This window comes from Schistocerca americana, chromosome 6 (assembly GCF_021461395.2).
Source record: "Schistocerca americana isolate TAMUIC-IGC-003095 chromosome 6, iqSchAmer2.1, whole genome shotgun sequence".
NCBI classification, from domain to species: Eukaryota; Metazoa; Arthropoda; class Insecta; order Orthoptera; family Acrididae; genus Schistocerca; species Schistocerca americana.
In genome coordinates this window covers 329,873,609-329,898,129 of record NC_060124.1, presented here as the reverse complement: position 1 = coordinate 329,898,129, position 24,521 = coordinate 329,873,609, and the positions used below count along the sequence as shown (strand labels likewise).

At 40.1% G+C, this 24,521-nt stretch overlaps 1 protein-coding gene across 1 annotated transcript in view; it reads right to left on the bottom strand.

The window, feature by feature from the left end:
* The window catches only part of LOC124619798, a 424,654-nt gene that overhangs the window by 377,874 nt on the left and 22,259 nt on the right, over window positions 1-24,521 (bottom strand). Inside the window, exons 2-4 of the mRNA XM_047146390.1 lie at window positions 16,343-16,410; window positions 14,594-14,652; window positions 1,455-1,627 (exon numbers count right to left, since the gene is read on the bottom strand). Of these exons, the coding sequence (XP_047002346.1) occupies window positions 1,455-1,627; window positions 14,594-14,652; window positions 16,343-16,410 (300 nt within the window). The remainder of the gene's footprint in view (window positions 1-1,454; window positions 1,628-14,593; window positions 14,653-16,342; window positions 16,411-24,521) is intronic.

The following is a 24,521-nucleotide window of genomic DNA, read 5'->3' as shown; positions in this document are numbered from 1 at the left end:
GCTCTAGAGATGGACTTTTGGAGAAGATCGGCAAGAATCTCCAGGAAAGAAAAGATAAGGAACACCGAAGTAATAAGGAGAATGGAAATAAAAGAAAGAATATATGACGTAATGGATAGGAAGAAATTACAGTGGTACGGGCATGTACGACGAATGGAGAAAACCAGAATACCAAAATTGATACTGGAGTGGGAACCGGAGGGGAGAAGAAGAAGAGGATGACCTATGCCAACCTGGCTCCAAAATGTACAGCACATAATGAGGAGAATGGGCGCAGAGGAAGAAGACACACAAGATCGAAACACCTGGAGAAATATTTTGAGATTATAGTTTAAGAACGTTTATTGTTTGTATTGTAATTTCCAAGTAAATTATTATGTTGGAGATAAGCCTCTGTAATGAGGAAAAGCTCAAAATAATAAAAAAAATGAGATTCAATTTGTCCATGACATTGGGTTAGAATCTGGAACTGTCACAACTCTTGCATCACTAATAAATGCCCCATAACAATCCAACTATTTTCAAAATACTCACAGGTCTGACAACTAGATTGGAAAATGAATACCAAAAACAGTGACTACACTATCTACATCTCATCTCCAACAACTTTCACCAATGACCTACTCCATAAAAGAAACAGGATAACAGTTTAAGGCCAAAAAGGAACAGGACACACATAAAACACAGCACACCTTTTCCACAGGAACAAATGGAATTTATCATCTCCTGTTAAATCTTGCCAAATCTGCCTCATTCATTAAACAACACCTAGGTGCTGCACACTCTGCAAGCTCTTCCTAATGAGTATGTGACCTACTAAACTCCAATGCCTGCCAAGACAACTGGAAAATGACCAAGCTGAGCTCTTTCAAAGCTTTCCAAACAGCTTTATTGATCACTGAGGACCATTCACTTCCAATATGATGCACTCATTAATCTTGAAACATTATCTCTACCCTACAGGACCTACTAGTCATACCCCCCCTCCCCCCTCCCCCCTCCCCCCTCACCCACAATGGCTGCCCACCACTGATTACCTATTTCATGAGCTCCAAAACCACCCCATCCAGCCTCAGGAGAAAAATGTACGCACTTTCAAAGGTCAATTCCTGATTTGATCCAATTCATAGAAGTTCTCTGTAAGATACTGTTTCTTATCAGGGATTTTCAAAAGTTTCTTTCCAGGAGCTGGTGCAAAATACATCATGGAAAATCACTGTCCTTAGCTAGTCTAGTAGGCACCCAACCATAAACCATTTAGAATTACTGAAAGCCCAACCCATCATCTCGAGGCTGAAAAAGGCAACCTTCCCCTGGATGTTGGGAATCAGCTCTGACAGTCTCAATGGCTAAAGGAAGAGTCCATTGATGCAGCTGGGAATTATATGCTATAATAACAAACATCATTTAATAAATGCAAATTAAGGAAATTTAAGTACATATATTAAACATACTGTTAAAATTTATATCATCAGTGGGTAGGCAATGTCCACAACCATCCTGTTTTAGCTCGGAGCCTGGATGTCCATCACAACCCACGCAGCGATTACCACCCTTACAAATGCCACATGTATCAATATCTGTGTCTGGAGGTCTCCTAGTAGAACCTGAGACACAGATGCCACACCTGTGAGAGTAAAATAAAAAGTAAATTATTCTCCAGGATCAATTTTTCTAAAGAAATTTGTTTAAACTTACATTAATTCTCATGAACCATTTAGGCAGCTGCTCTGATAATAGATAAATAAAAATAATTAGAATTGACTAACAGATATAAAAACAGTATAATTAAGAGGAAAACTGACTGCTAATTGGTGTATAAGATAGAAAGCTGGGTTTAGCCAAGAGATGGCAGATGAATGGAGGACACATGTTCTCAGAGACTATGGCACATTACAAAACTCCAAAATTTTGTTGTTTTATCTATCTCATTTAAACTATAGCTGTTTTGTTCAGTAACTAAGACAAATTTCTGAGCTTTAAAGTTTAGTAATCTCATTATGTGCTATTACATACTTTATATGAAATACTGGTTTTAAAACAATTATACTCACTTTATTAACCCCTACAATTAAACAAAGTAAATTAAGTCTTCTCACAACAATTGGTGTTTTGTGCATATTTTATTTCTACTATCCACTATACAGACCAAACTAAAATGTTGGTCAGTCAACAAAAATAACTATTGAAATGTGACATAATCACGGTGATAGACATGGTGACCCATGTATAAAACTTGTAGAATACAAAACAGTGTGTGATAACAATTTTCTTTTCTTTTATGACAATGATCATATAAGTTGAAACCCATTTAAAAAAAAAAAAAAATGTAGTAGAAACACTGTAGATAATTATCTTCTTGTTCCATGCATTATGCTTGCAATATTCTGCTGTGATGAACCAGCAACTGAATACAGTATTACATGGGCTTTAATGTAATGGTAATTGTGTCTCACTGATACTGCAAATTTATCTCATTCATAATCCATTTTAAATTTCTTCCCTGGATGTAATGTACAAGTGCTCCCTATATCTTACTACCTCTACACATTTGTTGTCTCTAGGCTTCTTTCCATCTTAGGCATCTCCTTTCCGCTCCTGTAATCACTCATCCTTTCCGGGATTTGCTTGGCCTTCCTATTGGTCTTCAACTTTCACGTTTTTCTAAAAGTATATTTATGCTCACCTCATGCATTTCATTTATTCATTTCAATTTAATTATGCACCCATCTTTGAGGATATTACACGCTATCAGTGACATTACAATTTGTAAAAAGTAAAGAGTAATGGAACACAGTAAACAAAATAATAAGAACAAATCACATTGTAAGCTAGATAACTATAAAACATAGTAATATTTGTCACGTGCAAGTAGCACCTCCTTCCATTAAGCCCACTGCTCATATTATTCACTAAGTCCCACACAGGTTCAGAAGATATGATGTATCCATGGTGTATGTTGTCAGACATGTTCAACAGAACAGACACCACTGGTGGTACAGCAGCAATTTATAAGAAAGCAAGACTTTAGCTGACTGCAGGCATTGGAATAAATCGGTGGTGAAGGTTGAAAATTTGTAGAGCACCAGGACTCAAATCCGGATGCCCCACATCACTAGAATGGTTGCTTTAACCATCTGTGTCATATAGACTTGCTTCCTGCCCAAACCACATTCTCAGCTTGTCACGTGCAAATAGCACCCCCTACCATCAGCCCCACTGCTTGTAGTATTCGCTAAGTCCTGCAGGGGTTTGGAAGATAGGGTACAGCCACACTGAAAGTACCTAGCACTGTAGGATATGTCAAACAGAACAGACACTACATATCAATATATAAAATTTATAAACTGTAAGAGTGGAAATGTAAGGTACTTCTTTGTAAAGTTAATGAATTCCTTACTGTATGAAATACATTTTTTTCATCAATTCTGTATGAAATTACTAAAATTCCTTACTGGGAAAGTTGTTGTTGTTGTGGTCTTCAGTCCTGAGACTGGTTTGATGCAGCTCTCCATGCTACTCTATCCTGTGCAAGCTGCTTCATCTCCCAGTAGATACTGCAATCTACATCCTTCTGAATCCGCTTAGTGTATTCATCTCTTGGTCTCCCTCTACGATTTTTACCCTCCACACTGCCCTCCAATACCACATTGATGATCCCTTGATGCCTCAGAACATGTCCTACCAACCGATACCTTCTTCTAGTCAAGTTGTGCCACAAACTCCTCTTCTCCCCAATTCTATTCAATACCTCCTCATTAGTTATGTGATCTATCCATCTAATCTTCAGCATTCTTCTGTAGCACCACATTTGGAAAGCTTCTATTCTCTTCTTGTCCGAACTATTTATCGTCCATGTTTCACTTCCATACATGGCTACACTCCATACAAATACTCTCAGAAACGACTTCCTGACACTTAAATCTATACTCGATGTTAACAAATTCCTCTTCTTCACAAACACTTTCTTTGCCATTGCCAGTCTACATTTTATATCCTCTCTACTTCAACCATCATCAGTTATTTTGCTCCCCAAATAGCAACGCTCTTTTACTACTTTAAGTGTCTCATTCCCTAATCTAATTCCCTCAGCATTACCTGAGTTAACTCGACCACATTCCATTATCCTCGTTTTGCTTTTGTTGATGTTCATCTTATATCCTCCTCTCAAGACACTGTCCATCCCATTCAACTGCCCTTCCAAGTCCTTTGCTGTCTCTGATAGAATTACAACGTCATCGGCGAACCTTAAAGTTTTTATTTCTTCTCCATGGATTTTAGTACCTACTATGAATTTTTCTTTTGTTTCCTTGATTGCTTGCTCAATATACAGATTGAATAACATTGGGGAGAGGCTACAACCCTGTCTTACTCCGTTTCCAACCGCTGCTTCCCTTTCATGCCCCTCGACTCTTATAACTGCCATCTGGTTTCTGTACAAATTGTAAATAGCCTTTCACTCCCTGTATTTTACCCCTGCCATATCCAGAATTTGAAAGAGAGTATTCCAGTCAACATTGTCAAAAGCTTTCTCTAAGTCTACAAATGCCAGAAACATAAGTTTGCCTTTTCTTAATCTAGCTTATAAGATAAGTTGTAGGGTCAGTGTTGTGTCACGTGTTCAATATTTCTACAGAATTCAAAATGATCTTCCCCAAGGTCGGCTTCCACCAGGTTTTCCATTCATGTGTTGCCTCACGTGTTCCAACATTTCTACGGAATCCTAACTGATCTTCCCCGAGGTCGGCTTCTACAAGTTTTTCCATTCGTCTGCAAAGAATTTGCGTTAGTATTTTGCAGCCGTGACTTATTAAACTGATAGTTCCATAATTTTCACATCTGTCAACACCTGCTTTCTTTGGGATTGGAATTATTATATTATTCTTGAAGTCTGAGGGTATTTCGCCTGTCTCATACATCTTGCCCACCAGATGGTAGAGTTCTGCCAGGGCTGCCTCTCCCAAGGCTGTCAGTAGTTCTAATGGAATGTTGTCTACTCCCGGGGCCTTGTTTCGACTCAGGTCTTTCAGTGCTCTGTCAAACTCTTCACGCAGTATCTTATCTCCCATTTCGTCTTCATCTACATCCTCTTCCATTTCCACAATATTGTCCTCAAGTACATCGCCCTTGTATAAATCCTCTATATACTCCTTCCACCTTTCTGCCTTCCCTTCTTTGCTTAGAACTGGGTTGCCATCTGAGCTCTTGATATTCATACAAGTGGTTCTCTTCTCTCCAAAGGTCTCTTTAATTTTAGTGTAGGCAGTATCTATCTTACCACTAGTGAGACAAGCCTCTACATTCTTACATTTGTCCTCTATCCATGCCTGCTTAGCCATTTTGCACTTCCTGTTGATCTCATTTTTGAGACTTTTGTATTCCTTTTTGCCTGCTTCATTTACTGCATTTTTATATTTTCTCCTTTCATCAATTAAATTCAATATTTCTTCTGTCACCCAAGGATTTCTACTAGCTCTCGTCTTTTTACCTACTTGATCCTCTGCTGCCATCACTACTTCAGCCCTCAAAGCTACCCATTCTTCTTCTACTGTATGTCTTTCCTCCATCCTTGTCAATTGTTCCCTTATGCTCTCCCTGAAACTCTGTACAACCTCTGGTTTAGTCAGTTTATCCAGGTCCCATCTCCTTAAATTCCCACCATTTTGCAGTTTCCTCAGTTTTAATCTACAGTTCATAACCAATAGATTGTGGTCAGCATCCACATCTGCCCCTGGAAATTTCTTACAATTGAAAATCTGGTTCCTAAATCTCTGTCTTACCATTATATAATCTATCTGATACCTTCTAGTGTCTCCAGGATTTTTCCATGTATACAACCTTCTTTTATGGTTCTTGAACCAGGTGTTAGCTATGATTAAGTTATGCTCTGTGCAAAATTCTACCAGACGGCTTCCTCTTTCATTTCTCTCCCCCAATCCATATTCACCAACTATGTTTCCTTCTCTCCCTTTTCCTATTCTCGAATTCCAGTCACCCATGACTATTAAATTTTCGTCTCCCTTCACTACCTGAATAATTTCTATTATCTCATCATACATTTCATCAATTTCTTCATCATCTGCAGAGCTAGTTGGCATATAAACTTGTACTACTGTAGTAGGCATGGGCTTCATGTATATCTTGGCCACCATAATGCGTTCACTATGCTGTTGGTAGTAGCTTACCTGCGCTCCTATTTTTTTATTCATTATTAAACCGACTCCTGCATTACCCCTATTTGATTTTGTATTTATAACCCTGTATTCACCTGACCAAAAGTCTTGTTCCTCCTGCCACCGAAGTTCACTAATTCCCACTATATCTAACTGTAACCTATCCATTTCCCTTTTTAAATTTTCTAACCTACCTGCCTGATTAAGGGATCTGACATTCCACACTCCGATCCAGAGAATGCCAGTTTTCTTTCTCCTGATAACGACGTCCTCTTGAGTAGTCCCTGCCCGTAGATCCAAATGGGGGACTATTTTACCTCCGGAATATTTTAACCAAGAGGACGCCATCATCATTTAACCATACAGTAAGGCTGCATGCCCTCGGGATAAATTACGGCTGTAGTTTCCCCTTGCTTTCAGCCGTTTGCAGTACCAGCACATGAAGGCCGTTTTGGTTGGGCCAGATCAGTCAATCATCCAGACTGTGGCCCCTGCAACTACTGAAAAGGCTGATACCCCTTTTCAGGAACCACACATTTGTCTAGCCTCTCAACAGATACCCCTCTGTTCTGGTTGCACCTACGGTACGGCTATCTGTATCGCTGAGAGGCGCAAGCCTCCCCACCAATGGCAAGGTCTATAGTTCATAGGGGGGGACTGGGAAAGTATGTGACTGAAATGGCTGTGTACTGAAAAATTTAATTCTTAGAATTTTGTAGCTACCTTGCTTGCAATTCCAATTTCAACTGCTATGTAGAAGGCATGCAAAAGATGTGAACATGGCATGAAGTGTTGTAGCTTGAATATGCAAATGATTTGCACTTCAGCACAATGAGACCAAATAGGTGGATGTGACTGCATCTACACTCTTTATGTAGGGAAGCATTACACAGCAAATTTCTCATTCAGAAATTGTGTTGAGTGTTGTTTGTTTGTGAGGAGATCATGTTTTGCTTAATGTAAAAAGGAGTAATGTCACCACCACAAGTGTGAATTCGATGGTGGCATGATTGCGTCCAAGCAAGATGGAGGTTTATGATTGTGATGTATTGCTGCTTAAGTTGGTTGACATCCTATGACTGTCAAGTGTATATGGAATCAATGTGTTGAGGAGGTCCACAATCCATGTCATGCAGCAGCTCATAAGCCCCATGTGATTAGCATCAGAAATCATCTACACATAATTAAGTTTGCCTATAGGATACATTGTTTTTAAGACACCCGGAATGCATCTGATTGGCTTCTTCTGCCACAAGCTACCCCATACCAGTATGCACTATGCTATATAACTATGAAAAAATGCATAATACAAGCTAAGCAAAATTTTTCACCCATACTTATTCCAACTTTGTTTAACAGGTATACTACTCTTGATAGTTTAATACATCTAGACTCTGTGAATGATACCCCATGATTTTAGAATCCAAGTTTAAGCCCATCAATTTAATGATGGATGAAGTTTGTGACAGGATAATTACTTAAGCTTAAAGTTACATTCTCAGTTTTGATTATCATTTATGGCTAACTGGTTACCTTTAAGTCAATGACTGACTATTCTAAGGTTATTTTCTCTGTGTTCCACTCAACTACGTTACACTAAAGGACCGAAGAAAGTGGTATTGGCATGCATATTCAAATACAGAGATATGTACACAGGCAGAATACGGTGCTGCAGTTGGCAACCCCTACATAAGACAACAAGTGTCTGGCACAGTTGTTAGATCTGTTACTGCTACTACAATGGAAGGTTATCATGATTTAAGTGAGTTTGAGCGTGGTGTTACAGTCAGTGCACAAGCGATGGGACACAACGTATCCGAGGTATGATGAAGTGGTGATTTTCCCATACGACCATTTCACGTGTGTACCATGAACATCAGAAGTCTGGTAAAACATCAAATCTCCAACATCGCAGTGGCTGGAAAAGGAACCTCCGAGAACAGGGCCAAAGACAACTAAAGAGAATCATTCAATGTGATGGAAGTACAACCCTTCTGCAAATTGCTGCAGATTTCATTGCTGAGCTGTCAACAAATTTCAGCATGCAAAATATTCAATGAAACATCATCAATATGGGCTTTTGGAGTCGAAGATGACTGCACAACAAAAGCTTTACACTTTGCCCGGGCCCGTCAAAACCTAAATTGGACTGTTGATGGCTGGAAACATGTTGCCTAGTTGGATGAGTCTCGTTTCAAATTATATTGAGCAGATGGACCTGTATGGGTACAGCGACAACCTCATGAATCCCTGGATGTCAGCAGGGGACTGTTCAAGCTGATGGAGGCTCTATAGTGGTGTGGGGTGTGTGCAGTTGGGGGGACCCCTGATATGTCTAGATATGTCTCTGACAGGAGACACATATGTAAGCATCCTGTCTTATCACCTGCATCCATTCATGTTCACTGACATGGGAAATTACCACCCTATTTCCCTGCTGCCAGTTTTTGCCAAGGTGATAGAAATGATTATTGCAAAACATCTTGAAAACTTTCTCATAGAAAATGATATCATAGTCAAAAATCAATTTGGATTTCAAAAGGGGAAAAATGCTGTCAGGGAATTTACTGAAAAGATAATCTCTACTTTAGACAAGGGAAAAAGGTCACAGGTATTTTTTGTGATTTGACCAAAGCTTTTGACTTGATCAATCACTCACTACTTCTACGCAAGTTAGAGAGATATGGGATAGTGGACAGGGCATTGCAGTGTTTAAAACCTTATTTGCCTGAAAGAAAACAGAAAGTTATACTACATTTAAATGGAAAAAAATCATTCTTGGACTGGAAAAAGATTTGTACAGGGGCCCTGCATGGCTCAATTTTATTCACAGAAGACACCTCAGTTTTAATTGAAAATGACAATTTAGAATAAATTCATGATATGTGGAAAATATGGTTTCAACAAGTTGATTAAAACTCAATTTCACAAAAACACAGTTAGTGGAGTTCAGTGCTAAAACATCATCACCATCTCCCATAAAAATAGTGCACAGTGATCAGGAAATGACTGAAGCAAGTTATGTCTGAAGCTTGACAAAAATTTAAATTGGAAGGCACATGTAGACTTGTTAGTGAACAAACCAAACAGCCTAGCTTATGCGATCAATGTCTTATCTGGTTCCACCCTTATGGACACCAGGAAGACAGTCTACCACAGCTACTTTCAAACTATAATTTGATACGGAATAGTTTTCTGGGGAAACTCTATGAACAGCTCAAGATTACTAATACTTTAAACGAGAATTGTAAGAAACATGTGTTTAGTCCAAAAAAGAACATCATGTTACAAATTATGTAAAAAATTAAAAATACTAACCATTCCTTCTCTGTACATCTATGAAATTTTTATTTCCAGATATAAAAATCAAAACCCACATGACAATTTTCATTTCAACCACAATTACAATACTTGTCACAGATAAAATTTCAAACTTCCCTTCCATAATTTAAAATTTTATGCTCAAACACCATTGTACACAGGATTAAAAATTTACAATAAATTAAATAATACAAATATGTTATTTAAGACACTAGTAGGAAAATGTTATTATTTAATTGAAGAATTCATGCAGGATAGTTTGGCAGTTTGAAAAAAAAAGAAAAAATAAAGGTTATGTATTGTATAATAAATTCTTAATATATTTTAAAAATTGTATTTCAAGCTGCAAAATGCCCATAAGTGTTATATATATTCTTGTTAAATTGTTCATGTCTAAAAATTCAGAAACGTCTGATTAAATATGTTAATTATTACAACTTTATTTTTTAAAAGTAATTTGACATGTCTCTAGTACAAAAATCTTTGATTTGTAACTGTACGTTATGAGATGAATAAACTACATTCTACATTGTACATTCCATGAGCAATTCCAGCAGGAAGCAGATTACAGAGTACCTGATGGCTCAACACAAAAGTTTTGTCTCAAGTACAGATAGTGTTGAGGATCAGTGGACAAAGTTCAAAACCATTGTACAATATGCGTTAGATGAGTATGTGCCAAGCAAGATCGTAAGAGATGGAAAAGAGCCACTGTGGTGCAACAACCGAGTTAGAAAACTGCTGCGGAAGCAAAGGGAGGTTCACAGCAAACATAAACATAGCCAAAGCCTTGCAGACAAACAAAAATTACGCGAAGCGAAATGTAGTGTGAGGAGGGCTATGCGAGAGGCGTTCAATGAATTCGAAAGTAAAGTTCTACATACTGACTTGGCAGAATATCCTAAGAAATTCTGGTCTTATGTCAAAGCGCTAGGTGGATCAAAACAAAATGTCCAGACACTCTGTGACCAAAATGGTACTGGAACAGAGGATGACAGACTAAAGGCCGAAATACTAAATGTCTTTTTCCAAAGCTGTTTCACAGAGGAAGACTGCACTGTAGTTCCTTCTCTAGATTGTTGCACAGATGACAAAATGGTAGATATCGAAATAGACAACAGAGGGATAGAGAAACAATTAAAATTGCTCAAAATAGGAAAGGCCACTGGACCTGATGGGATACCAGTTCGATTTTACACAGAGTATGCGAAGGAACTTGCCCCCCTTCTTGCAGCGGTGTACTGTAGGTCTCTAGAAGAGCATAGTGTTCCAAAGGATTGGAAAAGGGCACAGGTCATCCCCGTTTTCAAGAAGGGACATCGAACAGATGTGCAGAACTATAGACCTATATCTCTAACGTTGATCAGTTGTAGAATTTTGGAACACGTATTATGTTCGAGTATAAAGACTTTTCTGGAGACTAGAAATCTACTCTGTAGGAATCAGCATGGGTTTCAAAAAAGACTGTCGTGTGAAACCCAGCTCGCGCTATTCGTCCACGAGACTCAGAGGGCCATAGACACATGTTGACAGGTAGATGCTGTGTTTCTTGACTTCCGCAAGGCATTCAATACAGTTCCCCACAGTCGTTTAATGAACAAAGTAAGAGCATATGGACTATCAGACCAATTGTGTGATTGGATTGAGGAGTTCCTAGATAACAGAATGCAGCATGTCATTCTCAATGGAGAGAAGTCTTCCGAAGTAAGAGTGATTTCAGGTGTGCTGCAGGGGAGTGTCATAGGACCATTGCTATTCACAATATACATAAATGACCTGGAGGATGATATCGGAAGTTCACTGAGGCTTTTTGCAGATGATGCTGTGGTGTATCGAGAGGTTGTAACAATGGAAAATTGTACTGAAATGCAGGAGGATCTGCAGCGAATTGACGCATGGTGCAGGGAATGGCAATTGAATCTCAATGTAGACAACTGTAATGTGCTGCGAATACATAGAAAGATAGATCCCTTATCATGTAGCTACAAAATAGCAGGTCAGCAACTGGAAGCAGTTAATTCCATAAATTATCTGGGAGTACGCATTAGGAGTGATTTAAAATGGAATGATCATATAAAGTTGATCGTCGGTAAAGCAGATGCCAGACTGAGAGTCATTGGAAGAATCGTAAGGAAATGCAATCCGAAAACAAATGAAGTAGGTTACAGTACGCTTGTTTGCCCACTGCTTGAATACTGCTCAGCAGTGTGGGATCCGTACCAGATTGGGTTGATAGAGGGGATAGAGAAGATCCAACGGAGAGCAGCGCGCTTCGTTACAGGATCATTTAGTAATCGCGAAAGCATTACGGAGATGATAGATAAACTCCAGTGGAAGACTCTGCAGGAGAGATGCTCAGTAGCTCAGTACAGGCTTTTGTTAAAGTTTCAAGAACATACCTTCACCGAAGAGTCAAGCAGTATATTGCTCCCTCCTACGTATATCTCACGAAGAGACCATGAGGATAAAATCAGAGAGATTAGAACCCACACAGAAGCAGTCCTTCTTTCCACGAACAATACGAGACTGGAATAGAAGGGAGAACCGGTAGAGGTACTCAGGGTACCCTCCGCCACACACCGTCAGGTGGCTTGCGGAGTATGGATGTAGGTGTAGATTTAGACAATGTGATACCCCACACATCCAGAATTGCAAAAGAGTGGCTCCAGGAACACTCTTCCGAGTTTAAACACTTCTGCTGGCCACCAAACACCCCAGACATGAACATTATTAATCATATCTGGGATGCCTTGCAATGTGCTGTTCAGAAGAGATCGCCAGCCCCTCATATTCTTAAGGATTTATGGACAGCCCTGCAGGATTCGCGGTGTCAATCCCCTCCAGCACTACTTCAGACGTTTGTGGAGTCCATGCCTCATTGTGTTGTGGCACTTCTGCATGTTTGAGGGGACCTACATGATATTATGCAGGTGTACCAGTTTCTTTTGACTCTTCAGTGTATTTAAAGTTACTATGGAAGTGGTATCATCAGCACAAAGAATTGCTAGAACTAGGCCAGTTGTAAGAAACACCTCCTGAGACATTTAGAAATAAAATAACTTTTCCCCTATCTGCATGAATAGCATGGCGTGTTGGGTGGGGGGAGGTGTTGGGGGGGGGGGGGGGTTGCGCGGGGAGGTGTTGTGGGGGAGGTCCAGTTTGAGAGCTGCAACTTTCTCACTAACATTGGTCTCACAGATCTTCTAAGTTTGTAAATTTGTGGTAAGTACTTATGGGACCAAACTGCTGAGCTCACTGGTCCCTAGGCTTACACACTATTTAATCTAATTTAAACCAACTTACACTAAGGAGAACACACACACCCATGCCTGAGGGAGGATTCGAACCTCCAATGAGGGGAGCCGTGCAATCCGTGGCAAGATGCCGCAGTCGGCGCGGTTACCCCGCGCAGTGCAGATCTTCTAAGCTACAGGTAACAAGCCAGTGAACGGTTGTCCTTAAAATACAAGTTATGTCTGTATAACTATTAATTTCCTAGAAACAGGCATGTCTAACTAGAGCACCAGGAAAAATTATTCTGGAAATAAATGAGGTGACATGACATTTTCTACAGCGTTCCACACTGATGAGTTTGTTTTAAAACTGTACTAACAGTTAGTCACAGTTGTGTTATAAGTGAAATGTTCATAGACTTGTTGATTCATGAAATGTCCTACTATTTCTGAAAAAACTGCTGCAAGGAAACTGCACAGTATTTACTAACAGATGACTTGTCAAATTTCTTAAGAAAAGAAACATTCTCCTTAACCTTAAAACAGTCTACAGTAGGAAAGTATGTAGCCCTTTGACTGGGGTTTACATCTGGTTTATGCATTTAAAACATGCTCTTTCATGCTAACTTTTCCACAACAATTTGCTTTATGTCTCCTTTTATCCTTGCAAGTCATAGGACACATCATATCTTCTGCTTGGTTTTATTTTTCTCACTAAGAAGCTATATGTTTTTGGTTCACAACTATGTAAGGATTAGTAGAATTTAGATATTCATCATTACTGCCATTTTTGCATCTTAATTTCATGTTCCACGAAGATTTTATGACTTGATTGGTAATGTTTGACACTTTTTAGTTTCTATTGAGGATTTCCTGTCTTAAAATGTTATCTTTTAATATAGTATTCCCAAAATATTTGAGTTTTGGGAATTATTTCAGTCTGGCCTCTTCCAGAAAGCAGTCTGAATCATTTCCTTCACTGTGGATGGTATTTCCTAATGTTTAAATTTGCTGATTTACAGCTGTATTATTATTATCATCATTATTTTGTTCAGTATAGCAAGAGTTTCCTGTACTGACTCTTCTGATTCTCCACATGTTACTCTTATAACAGCACAGGTTTTCAAATACAAGGGAATAAGCCTTATATTCAGTTTCATTTTAAATCTCATGATTAGATTCATAACTATGATCAACAGAATTGGTGATAAAACACACCCTTTTTTTATCCGGATATTGCTACAGAGATGTAGCAAAAAAATTGTCATTAGTATATTCCAAAGCAACTTACAGACCTTATGTGAGACAATACCAACAGTTTTAAACTATGTCTAAGAATAATTGTGAAGTTGTCCCAAGTTTTCAGTACCTATCCATAAGTATTCTTGTAACATACATGAAGTTCTTACTGCTTTAATCTCTCTTAATATCACTGTTCTGCCAACCCTCTTGCAGTTCAGCTTATCTTTCTCTCTTCTCTACATAATCTGTCCCAGCACTTTCAAGGAGTGTGATTATACACAGATTTTTAAATGCAAGTAGGTGGCAATACACATGTTGAAATTTTGAGTAAGTACTGGAACCAAAACCAGAACTATACTTTCATGAAGGTTTTTCTGCATTTACTAAAAGAGAAACCATTCAGAAAAAATAGAAGAGAAAGAAATCCCCACAACAATTTTCTGCCAAAAGTTCTGGTCAAATGTAAATAATTTAGGAGTAGAGGTAACAATTCATCGAATAGTAGAGGCAATTAGTCATTGACAGGCAAATATACAAGATTATCCCCTCTATTGTGTTCTTACCTAAATATGATACTTTGCTTTATTTGCAACAAGAACACAGATGAATACAAATTTCACTTACAAGTTAATGACTGCTCCAGAAGATGATGTTCCATCACATGGCTGTTGCTCATTTTGGGCCTTAAAAATAAACACATCAGGCTGAAATTAGAATCTGTACCAAAATAAAATACCCAATTTTAAATTTAATTTTTCTTTCTTCTCTTCACACCATACAGTACTGTCAGAGAACAGAAAAAAGTATAAATCCATCACTAAACTGTACTGGCAGTGTATCAACTGTAGTTAGTTTCTTTGCATCCCCATGGCAACAACAAACTTTATCATTTATATTTCACAAATGGGATAGAAAAGATGGTTATGACTTGGCAATACACATCAGTCTAGCAAATTAATAATTAAGGGCTATGATGCAGCAACAATGAACTGGCACTGAAATCAGGACTTGTCCTCAAAATTATCTGTAACTGTTCTCCTTTAACCTCCCATAGTTTCTTGAATACACAGCAACCACATTTCAGGACTAATGAAGTCATAACTGAATCTTTTTCTTATTTTCTCTAAATTAAGGTATCACCTTACCAAATAGAAGTAACCAGGGATATTGAATATATGTAGAGAAGGGCAGCACAAATTGTCATGGGTTTGTTTGACCTGTGGGAGAGTGTTACAATGGTGTTGAAGAAATTGAACTGGCGGACTCTTGAAGATAGATGTAAACTATTCGAAGAAAGTCTACTAACAAAGTTTCAAGAACCAGTTTTAAATGATGAGTCCAGGAACATACCATAACCCCCTACATCTCGCCCACGTAGTCACTGTGTGGCCAAGATTAGAATAAGTACAGCACACACAGAGGCATTCAAACAATGATTCTCACCAGACTCCATACATGAATGACATGAGAAGAACCCCTAATAACTGATACAATGGGATATAACCTCTGACATGCACCTTCTGGTGGTCTGCAGAGTATGGATATAGATGTAGACCTTACTGTTCAGTTTCTGAACACGTTTTCTTTGTTGTTTCACAGAATGATTGCAGATGACATTGTTGGTGGTAACTTCCCCTGATTTCAATTTATTAGTCTGGTGATAAGATTACTGTTGCGTGAGACACTGTTGTCTTTGACATTGGTACTAACCCCAGCAGTGAAGGTAAGAGATTCTACTTATTCTTCAGCTCTCAGCTCCTGCCATGCTAGTGTATCTTCTATGAGAAAGTTAAGTGAAAAGTATTTAGATTTTGTTCAATTATTGTAAAAAGAAAACAATTTGTTCTAGCGTACATTAACATATTTTCTAGTAAATCAGTTGTCAAATGCTAAGAGTCTCTAAATACGAGAATTCTTCCAAGCTGTCGTACAGAGGGAAGTGAGTTATCAGGCACAGCAATTAATAAACACAGGCATTTATATTCATAATAGCATTCTTGGGACTACCAATTCTGGCAATTCGTCAACAATGTTACCATCCAGTACTTCATGAGCCGGGCTGTGACACTGTTCTGCTCTACTATCCAACTCTTGGGCCTCCCAAACATCTTTGGACTGTTGGATAATAATCAACAGATTGTTTTCATGAAGCCTCAGGATCAGTTCAAAGGGGGTGGTTGTTCTATTTTTTCCTGTATTATTTTGCTGGAATAGATATAATTTTCAGTTCTCTTATTCTTCATCGTGGTTGTAATCCCGTTTGCTATAACTTTTGATTCCTCTCGCAAAATTAATTTTCGTTACTTTAACTATAGTAAGTATAAACCTAAATAACTGAATAATTTATTCAGTAATTACAAACTACATACTCACCATGGGGCACTTCGGTATGTTAGCTTCGGCATTAGTGATGAGAATAAAGATGGCCAGTAGAACTGCACCTATAAAATTCATTAATTCAATGAGAAGGGTGCATCATGTTACAATGTTGTCATAACTATTTATTACGATCACTTCTATCAGTTATATAACGATAAAAAAAATTTCACTATTGACATACAGCAATACAGTTAAAAGAGTGTCTGTCTTGTATGCACGAAACTTCAGTATAAATGTTCATTCTTATCAAATTTCTGTATACACTGTGGTGCTTCTAATGGTGTAAATGTGGGAGCGTGGGAATAGGTACAGTCACAATAACGTAACGCTTTTCACATGGATATTGACACTGTTATACAACAATAATGGAAGAAATAATCCCTAGTCATATTGAATGAACCACTACCGGTACGGTATTCCATAGGAAATAGAAGCCTAAATCATCAGGCACTTTCCAGTAATGCTAAAATCATCTAGACTCCATCAATCATTGCAAAGTATAACATTTCACTCAGTTCAGTGAGCTGCGTTGGTAGTTTCAAGACTGCTATTTCGAAAAATGGTGCCACGAATGACGTTGCAACAATCAGTACGCGAAAATGTTCTATAGTTTTAGACTTTGGCGATTGTCTTTCGTTCTCATTCATTTATTTTTCATATTTACTCTATGTCAATGGACTCTAGTTGATGATTTTTCAACCGAGGGCATTGGGAGCGTCCTATGCAGTTGGCCAGTTGTGAGAATGTATTTTCCAACACCACAGTGTTTTTCAGTATTTTTGTTGTTGTACATTCAAATGACAGCGGGCCGAATAAATGATCAGAAGAGAAGAACAAGAGAGGTACGGAAAAATGAAGTGTTCGGTATGTACACTCCTGGAAATTGAAATAAGAACACCGTGAATTCATTGTCCCAGGAAGGGGAAACTTTATTGACACATTCCTGGGGTCAGATACATCACATGATCACACTGACAGAACCACAGGCACATAGACACAGGCAACAGAGCATGCACAATGTAGGCACTAGTACAGTGTATATCCACCTTTCGCAGCAATGCAGGCTGCTATTCTCCCATGGAGACGATCGTAGAGATGCTGGATGTAGTCCTGTGGAACGGCTTGCCATGCCATTTCCACCTGGCACCTCAGTTGGACCAGCGTTCGTGCTGGACGTGCAGACCGCGTGAGACGACGCTTCATCCAGTCCCAAACATGCTCAATGGGGGACAGATCCGGAGATCTTGCTGGCCAGGGTAGTTGACTTACACCTTCTAGCGCACGTTGGGTGGCACGGGATACATGCGGACGTGCATTGTCCTGTTGGAACAGCAAGTTCCCTTGCCGGTCTAGGAATGGTAGAACGATGGGTTCGATGACGGTTTGGATGTACCGTGCACTATTCAGTGTGCCCTCGACGATCACCAGTGGTGTACGGCCAGTGTAGGAGATCGCTCCCCACACCATGATGCCGGGTGTTGGCCCTGTGTGCCTCGGTCGTATGCAGTCCTGATTGTGGCGCTCACCTGCACGGCGCCAAACACGCATACGACCATCATTGGCACCAAGGCAGAAGCGACTCTCATCGCTGAAGACGACACGTCTCCATTCGTCCCTCCATTCACGCCTGTCGCGACACCACTGGAGGCGGGCTGCACGATGTTGGGGCATGAGCGGAAGACGGCCTAACGGTGTGCAGGACCGTAGCCCAGCTTCATGGAGACGGTTGCGAATGGTCCTCGCCGATACCCCAGGAGCAACAGTGTCCCTAATTTGCTGGGAAGTCGCGGTGCGGTCCCCTACGGCACTGCGTAGGATCCTACGGTCTTGGCGTGCATCCGTGCGTCGCTGCGGTCCGGTCCCAGGTCGACGGGCACGTGCACCTTCCGCCGACCACTGGCGACAACATCGATGTACTGTGGAGACCTCACGCCCCATGTGTTGAGCAATTTGGCGGTACGTCCACCCGGCCTCCCGCATGCCCACTATACGCCCTCGCTCAAAGTCCGTCAACTGCACATACGGTTCACGTCCACGCTGTCGCGGCATGCTACCAGTGTTAAAGACTGCGATGGAGCTCCGTATGCCACGGCAAACTGGCTGACACCGACGGCGGCGGTGCACAAATGCTGCGCAGCTAGCGCCATTCGACGGCCAACACCACGGTTCCTGGTGTGTCCGCTGTGCCGTGCGTGTGATCATTGCTTGTACAGCCCTCTCGCAGTGTCCAGAGCAAGTATGGTGGGTCTGACACACCGGTGTCAATGTGTTCTTTTTTCCATTTCCAGGAGTGTACTTCCTGAGCAACACGTTATGGTATCATACTCTTAGTAGGTACGGTATGGTGTGCATATTTAATTGTAAACCCTTTTTGTCCATGATGACCTGTAGATTACCTGCACTTTGTTCACAATACTGTAAATCTAAATTTATTAGGTTGGTTTATAACTTCATAGAGTGTTTATCTTTCATGTTGGTATTCCGGTTGCTATGGGTTCATCTATCGATAGTCATTTTTTTTTATAGTTCACTGTTGCTATTTGAGTTTACATATTGTCATTTGGAGATAGTGAGTATAGCTATGGATGCTAGAAAATGGAGTGGCAAGTGAAGAAATGTGAACATTTCCGACATTGTTTGAGTTCATTACGGGGAGTGACAGCAGTGGAGGCAGTTAGAAATATTTGCACCATATACATGGATAATATCACTTGACTGAGCACGGCAAGAAAATGGTTTTTTTGTTTTAAGGAGGATCGTTTGGACACTAGTGACTCTGCACATTCAGGAAGACGATCAGGGTTTGATTAAGATCATTTAAACGCATTAATCCACATTGATCCACGTCAGTGTAATAGAGATCTGGCAAATGTGATGAACTGTGATCATTCCACAACTGTGCAACATTTTCATGGAATGAGGGAGTTCAAAAATCGAGTGTGTGTGTACCACATGCTCTAAAGTAAAAATCACAAAAATCTGCGGGTGGATATATGTGCATCTCGGCTTGATGGCCATTAGTTGGTTCGTGAACAACGCCGACCATTTCTATCCAGTATCATTACGAGTGACGAGAAATGGTGTCTTTAAGCTAACATACGGAAAAGAAAGGAATGCCTGAGCCCAAACAAATTAGCAACTCCTCGTACAAAGAACTGCACATGTCCACAGAAGATAATGTTATGTATCTGGCGGAACAGCGACAGTGTGGTGTCCTGCGAATTGCTTCCGCGATGTGATCATTACTGCTGACATGTATTGTCAACTACTGAGACGTGTTGCAGACGCAGTCCAAGAACAACGACCAGGAAGACTGCGTGAAGTGATGCTTCTCCACGATAATGCCCGCTCGCATTCTGATAGGTTGACCAAAAACACTATACAAGGGTTGGGTTGGGAAGTCATTCCGCACTCATCTTTTTCACCTGATTTTGCGCCCTCAGATTTTCACCTTCTTTGCACTCTTTGAAACAACCTCGAAGGAACTTCCTTTCCGGATGAAGATGCACTCTGAACATGGCTCGACGAGTTCATCACCTCAAAACCACGTGATTTCTACAGTCGCGCAATAGAAAAGTTACCCCGGCGCTGGTTAATTATAGTAAGTAGTGAAGGAGAGTGTCTTTTGACGACTAAAGCCTCTGTTATGTGAATCTGTTCTGTTTATTAAACTTACGGAAAAACGCTATGAACTTGTACACCAACCGAATATCTCCATATGTCGTCAAACATTGGGATATTTACAAGAGTAGGACGCTTTATGATCACCTGGATTGATAACCATTTTGTGACAAAAATGTACTTCATTCCCACTACACGTGCAACGAACCGCAACTGTCCATCGCCAAGAAATGCAGATGATAAACGGGTATTCATTGGACAAATATATTATACTAGAACTGACATGTGATTACATTTTCACGCAATTTGGGTGCACTGATCCTTAAAAATCAGTACCCAGAACAACCACCTCTGGCCGTAATAACGGCCTTGATACCCCTGGGCATTGAGTCAGACAGGGCTTGGATGGCGTGTACAGGTACAGCTGCCCATGCAGCTTCAACACGATACCATAGTTCATCAAGAGTAGCGACTGGCGTAGTGTGACGAGCCAGTTGCTCTGCTACCATTGACCAGACGTTTTCAGTTGGTGAGAGATCTGGAGAATGTGCTGGCCAGGGTAGCAGTCGAACATTTTCTGTATCCAGAAAGGCCCATACAGGACCTGCAACATGAGGTCGTGCATTATCCTGCTGAAATGTACGGTTTCGCAGGGATCAAATGAAGGGTAGAACCACGGGTCGTAACACATCTGAAATGTAACATCCACTGTTCAAAGTGTGTCAATGCGAACAAGAAGTGACCGACACGTGTAACCAATGGCACACCATACCATCACACCGGGTGATACGCCAGTATGGCGATGACAAATACACGCTTCCAATGTGCCTTCACCGCAATGTCGCCAAACTCGAATGTGACCAAATGGTTCAAATGGCTCTGAGCACTATGGGACTTAACATCTTAGGTCATCAGTCCCCTAGAACTTAGAACTACTTAAACCTAACTAACCTAAGGACATCACACACATCAATGCCCGAGGCAGGATTCGAACCTGCGACCGTAGCAGTCCCGTGGTTCCAGACTGCAGCGCTTAGAACCGCACGGCCACCACGGCCGGCTCGAATGCGACCATCATGATGCTGTAAACAGAACCTGGATTCATCTGAAAAAATGACGTTTTGCCATTCGTGCACCCAGGTTTGTCGTTGAGTACACCATCGCAGGCGTTCCTGTCTATGATGCGGCATCAAGGGTAACCGCAGCCATGGCCTCCGAGCTGATAGTCCTTGCTGCTGCAAACGTCGTCGAACTGTTCGTGCAGATGGTTGTTGTCTTGCTAACGTCCCCATCTGTTGACTCAGGGATCGAGACGTGGCTACACGATCCGTTACAGCCATGCAGATAAGATTCCTGTCATCTCGACTGCTAATGATATGAGGCCGTTGGGATCCAGCACTGTGTTCCGTATTACCCTCCTGAAACTACCGATTCCATATTATGCTAACAGTAATTGGATCTCGACCAACGCGAGCAGCAAAGTCGCGATATGATAAACTGCAATCGCGATAGGCTACAATCCGACCTTTGTCAAAGTCGGAAACATGATGGTACGCATTTCTCCTCCTTACACGAGGCATCACAACAACGTTTCACCAAGCAACGCTGGTCAACTGCTGTTTGTGTATGAGAAATCGTTTGGAAACTTTCCTCATGTCAGCACGTTGTAGATGTCGCCACTGGCGCCAACCTTGCGCGAATGCTCTGAAAAGCTAATCATTTGCATATCACAGCATCTTCTTCCTATCGGTTAAATTTCGCGTCTGTAGCAACTCATCTTCGTGGTGTAGCAATTTTAATGGCCAGTGGTGTATCTGCAGATCGGATATAGGCGGGAAAATCGCAGCGATCGATCGTTGATTGCTCTGAACTCTCGTGGAATCTTCACTTTGCAGATAAACTGTAGGTGACACGAGCTTCTCCGTCTGATGAATCATATGCAACATGTGACAACGTAGCTGTCTAGAGATAGGCAGAAACAAGAACTCAGGAGAATCGAGAAGTCTGTTCTCAAGAACCGAAATGAATCAAATACCAAACCAAGATCTTCGGCAAGTATAACATCTAGCTTTTTTGAAAAAGCCACACAGCCTTATACTAGCGACCTCTTTTGCAGTTAAATGAAAGATGTGTAACTTCGAGATGCAACGTTTGCACTGCTCACTGCAATTGCAACAACAAATTTGTGTAGTGCATTGAAAGTCGTATGCAGCAAATTCTATCTAATTATCTGCAAATACTCTCACTCGACAAAGTGAATATACTCGTATTACCTGAGATTTTTCCTCACAAACTGAAGATGATATCCGAGGATGTTCTATTCGACAGAACTAAGGCATCTTATCACTCGGCATAGAAACCTGGAAACTGAGGATTTGAAACTAATATCTTTCGATAGATTTCGTTTCGATCAGTGTGGCACCGACAACGGTCGGCAGACGACGCGCGATTATATCGGCCGACAGCTTGGAGACGAGTGCTGCATTGTAGATTTTTGCGGTTAAAACGACACCGAATACACGTGAATGAACTATATTTGTTTGGAAAAGAACGTTGTGTGTACTGTGTGCTCTTTCCTCTGTTAATGGAACAACCAGACAAGTTTCACGAACATTTGCGATGAAGAGAGAAACTTGTAATTACGTACTAGGGATGATTCATGGTGACACTGAAAAGCAAGGTTACAAACACTCTACACCACTTAAAATAAATTCAGGAAAACGCACATTAACCTTCAATGACTGTCATTCAGCATATGTGTGAAAGACAAACATAAATTTTAGAATCAGATATAGTGAACACCTAAAGCACTGAAAAGTTTAAACACATAAACCACTTCTGCAAACTATCTCATATAACATAGTCACCGCTCTGCTGTCTTGAAAACGCCATTAAGCAGGTAATAATAATTCGCAGACAGCTAATCCTATCTACCATAAACCTAAAAAGCTCCACTACAGTAACCTTAAGGGGCTCCGGAACGCCCTATACTTGCAATGTTAAAATAACGCTTATAAATTACATCTCTCCTCACAAAGTATTTGAGGTAGGAAGTTGAACTTTTTACAGATTATTTATTGGAATATGGGCTACAGCTTAACACAGGGATTTTACAAAATTTTAGTTCAGTTATTAAAGATGATTTTTTTTTCAATTGTAATGAAAATTCGCAACATTTTTTTGCAATTTTTTTATTTATATATTCAAAAATATACAGTTTTTTGGAAAAAAGCTGTGTTAAATTATGCAGAAGGTACTGTGTAACAATTACTGAAAGTTTGAAACAAATATGTTTGGAAGATCCTTAGAAAACATGTAATTAGTATGAGAAAATAAAAGTTTTGGGAATCGAGCGACAAAGATTGGATTAACTTTTTAGTGCATTCCAGGTCCATAGGATGGATTATCTTCATCCTCTGCAAACTCCTCCTCCAGCTTCCTCTTGTTCCTCCTCCTGTTTACTCTTGCTTGTATTTCTAGACTCTTTACAGCCCTGTCTGCAGCCCGAAGGCGTTCCTTGTCTAAAGCAAGCATCGCTCGTTGTTGTGTTCGTAGATTTTGCTACCATTTTCTTCAGTTGCAGTTACTGCAACACTGTTCCAAAAGGTGGTCATGTATGAACACTTATCACATTTCAGTTGTATTTCACTAGCAAGTCCTAAGTGCTTTATTATGGAGAGTTCCAGACCAACTTCACTACAATGAATACATCTTACACAGTTTGAAAAAATTCCTTTGAGAACCGACATATCAAATATTTCATTCACATCCGATTCGCCCATAAAACATTCATAGTTTTCACTCATTGAACCAAGCTTCTTCTGTGAAGTATTTTCTTTCCCACTTTGACTGCTATGGGCAGGTGTACTTGAGAGGTTAGGTTCACTCACTTGGTTATCGTCTTTATTGTTTACAATAATAACACATACCTTTGGCTTTCCAACATTTCTCCTTTTCTTAAAAGCCTTCAGAGGATTTTTAATAACTTTACTTTTACTCATTATTATACTTCAACAAAACAGAGACTCAAGAAACAGAATTAATTACGAATATTTTCGAGATAACGACAGAGTAAATAAACATGAAACAATCGACAATGACACCAGCGATATATATTGAACCATCACAGGTTAGCCACAACACATACTTTATCTCACATCACTAAAATGTACCTGATGAACACGGACGTTAATAATAACACCATTTGACAGCAGTTTGACAGCGCCACAGTGGGTCACGCCCATGTAGAACACATTTCTAAAAAAATTTAAAAATAGTTGTAGTCTTCGGAATCGAATAAATTATATATCTATTAAAAGGTAATAGTCTGCAGATTCAGAAAACGCAAAAAAGTAAAAATAGAACTTTTTATGATTTTGAGCCTTTCCGGAGCCCCTTAAGCATCAAAATTGACAAACGCTACCTTCCTTACTTGAGCACACTATTTTTAATGGTTGAAATGGCTCTGAGCACTATGGGACTTAACATCTGAGGTCATCAGTCCCCTAGAACTTAGAACTGTTCAAACCCAACTAACCTAAGGACATCATAC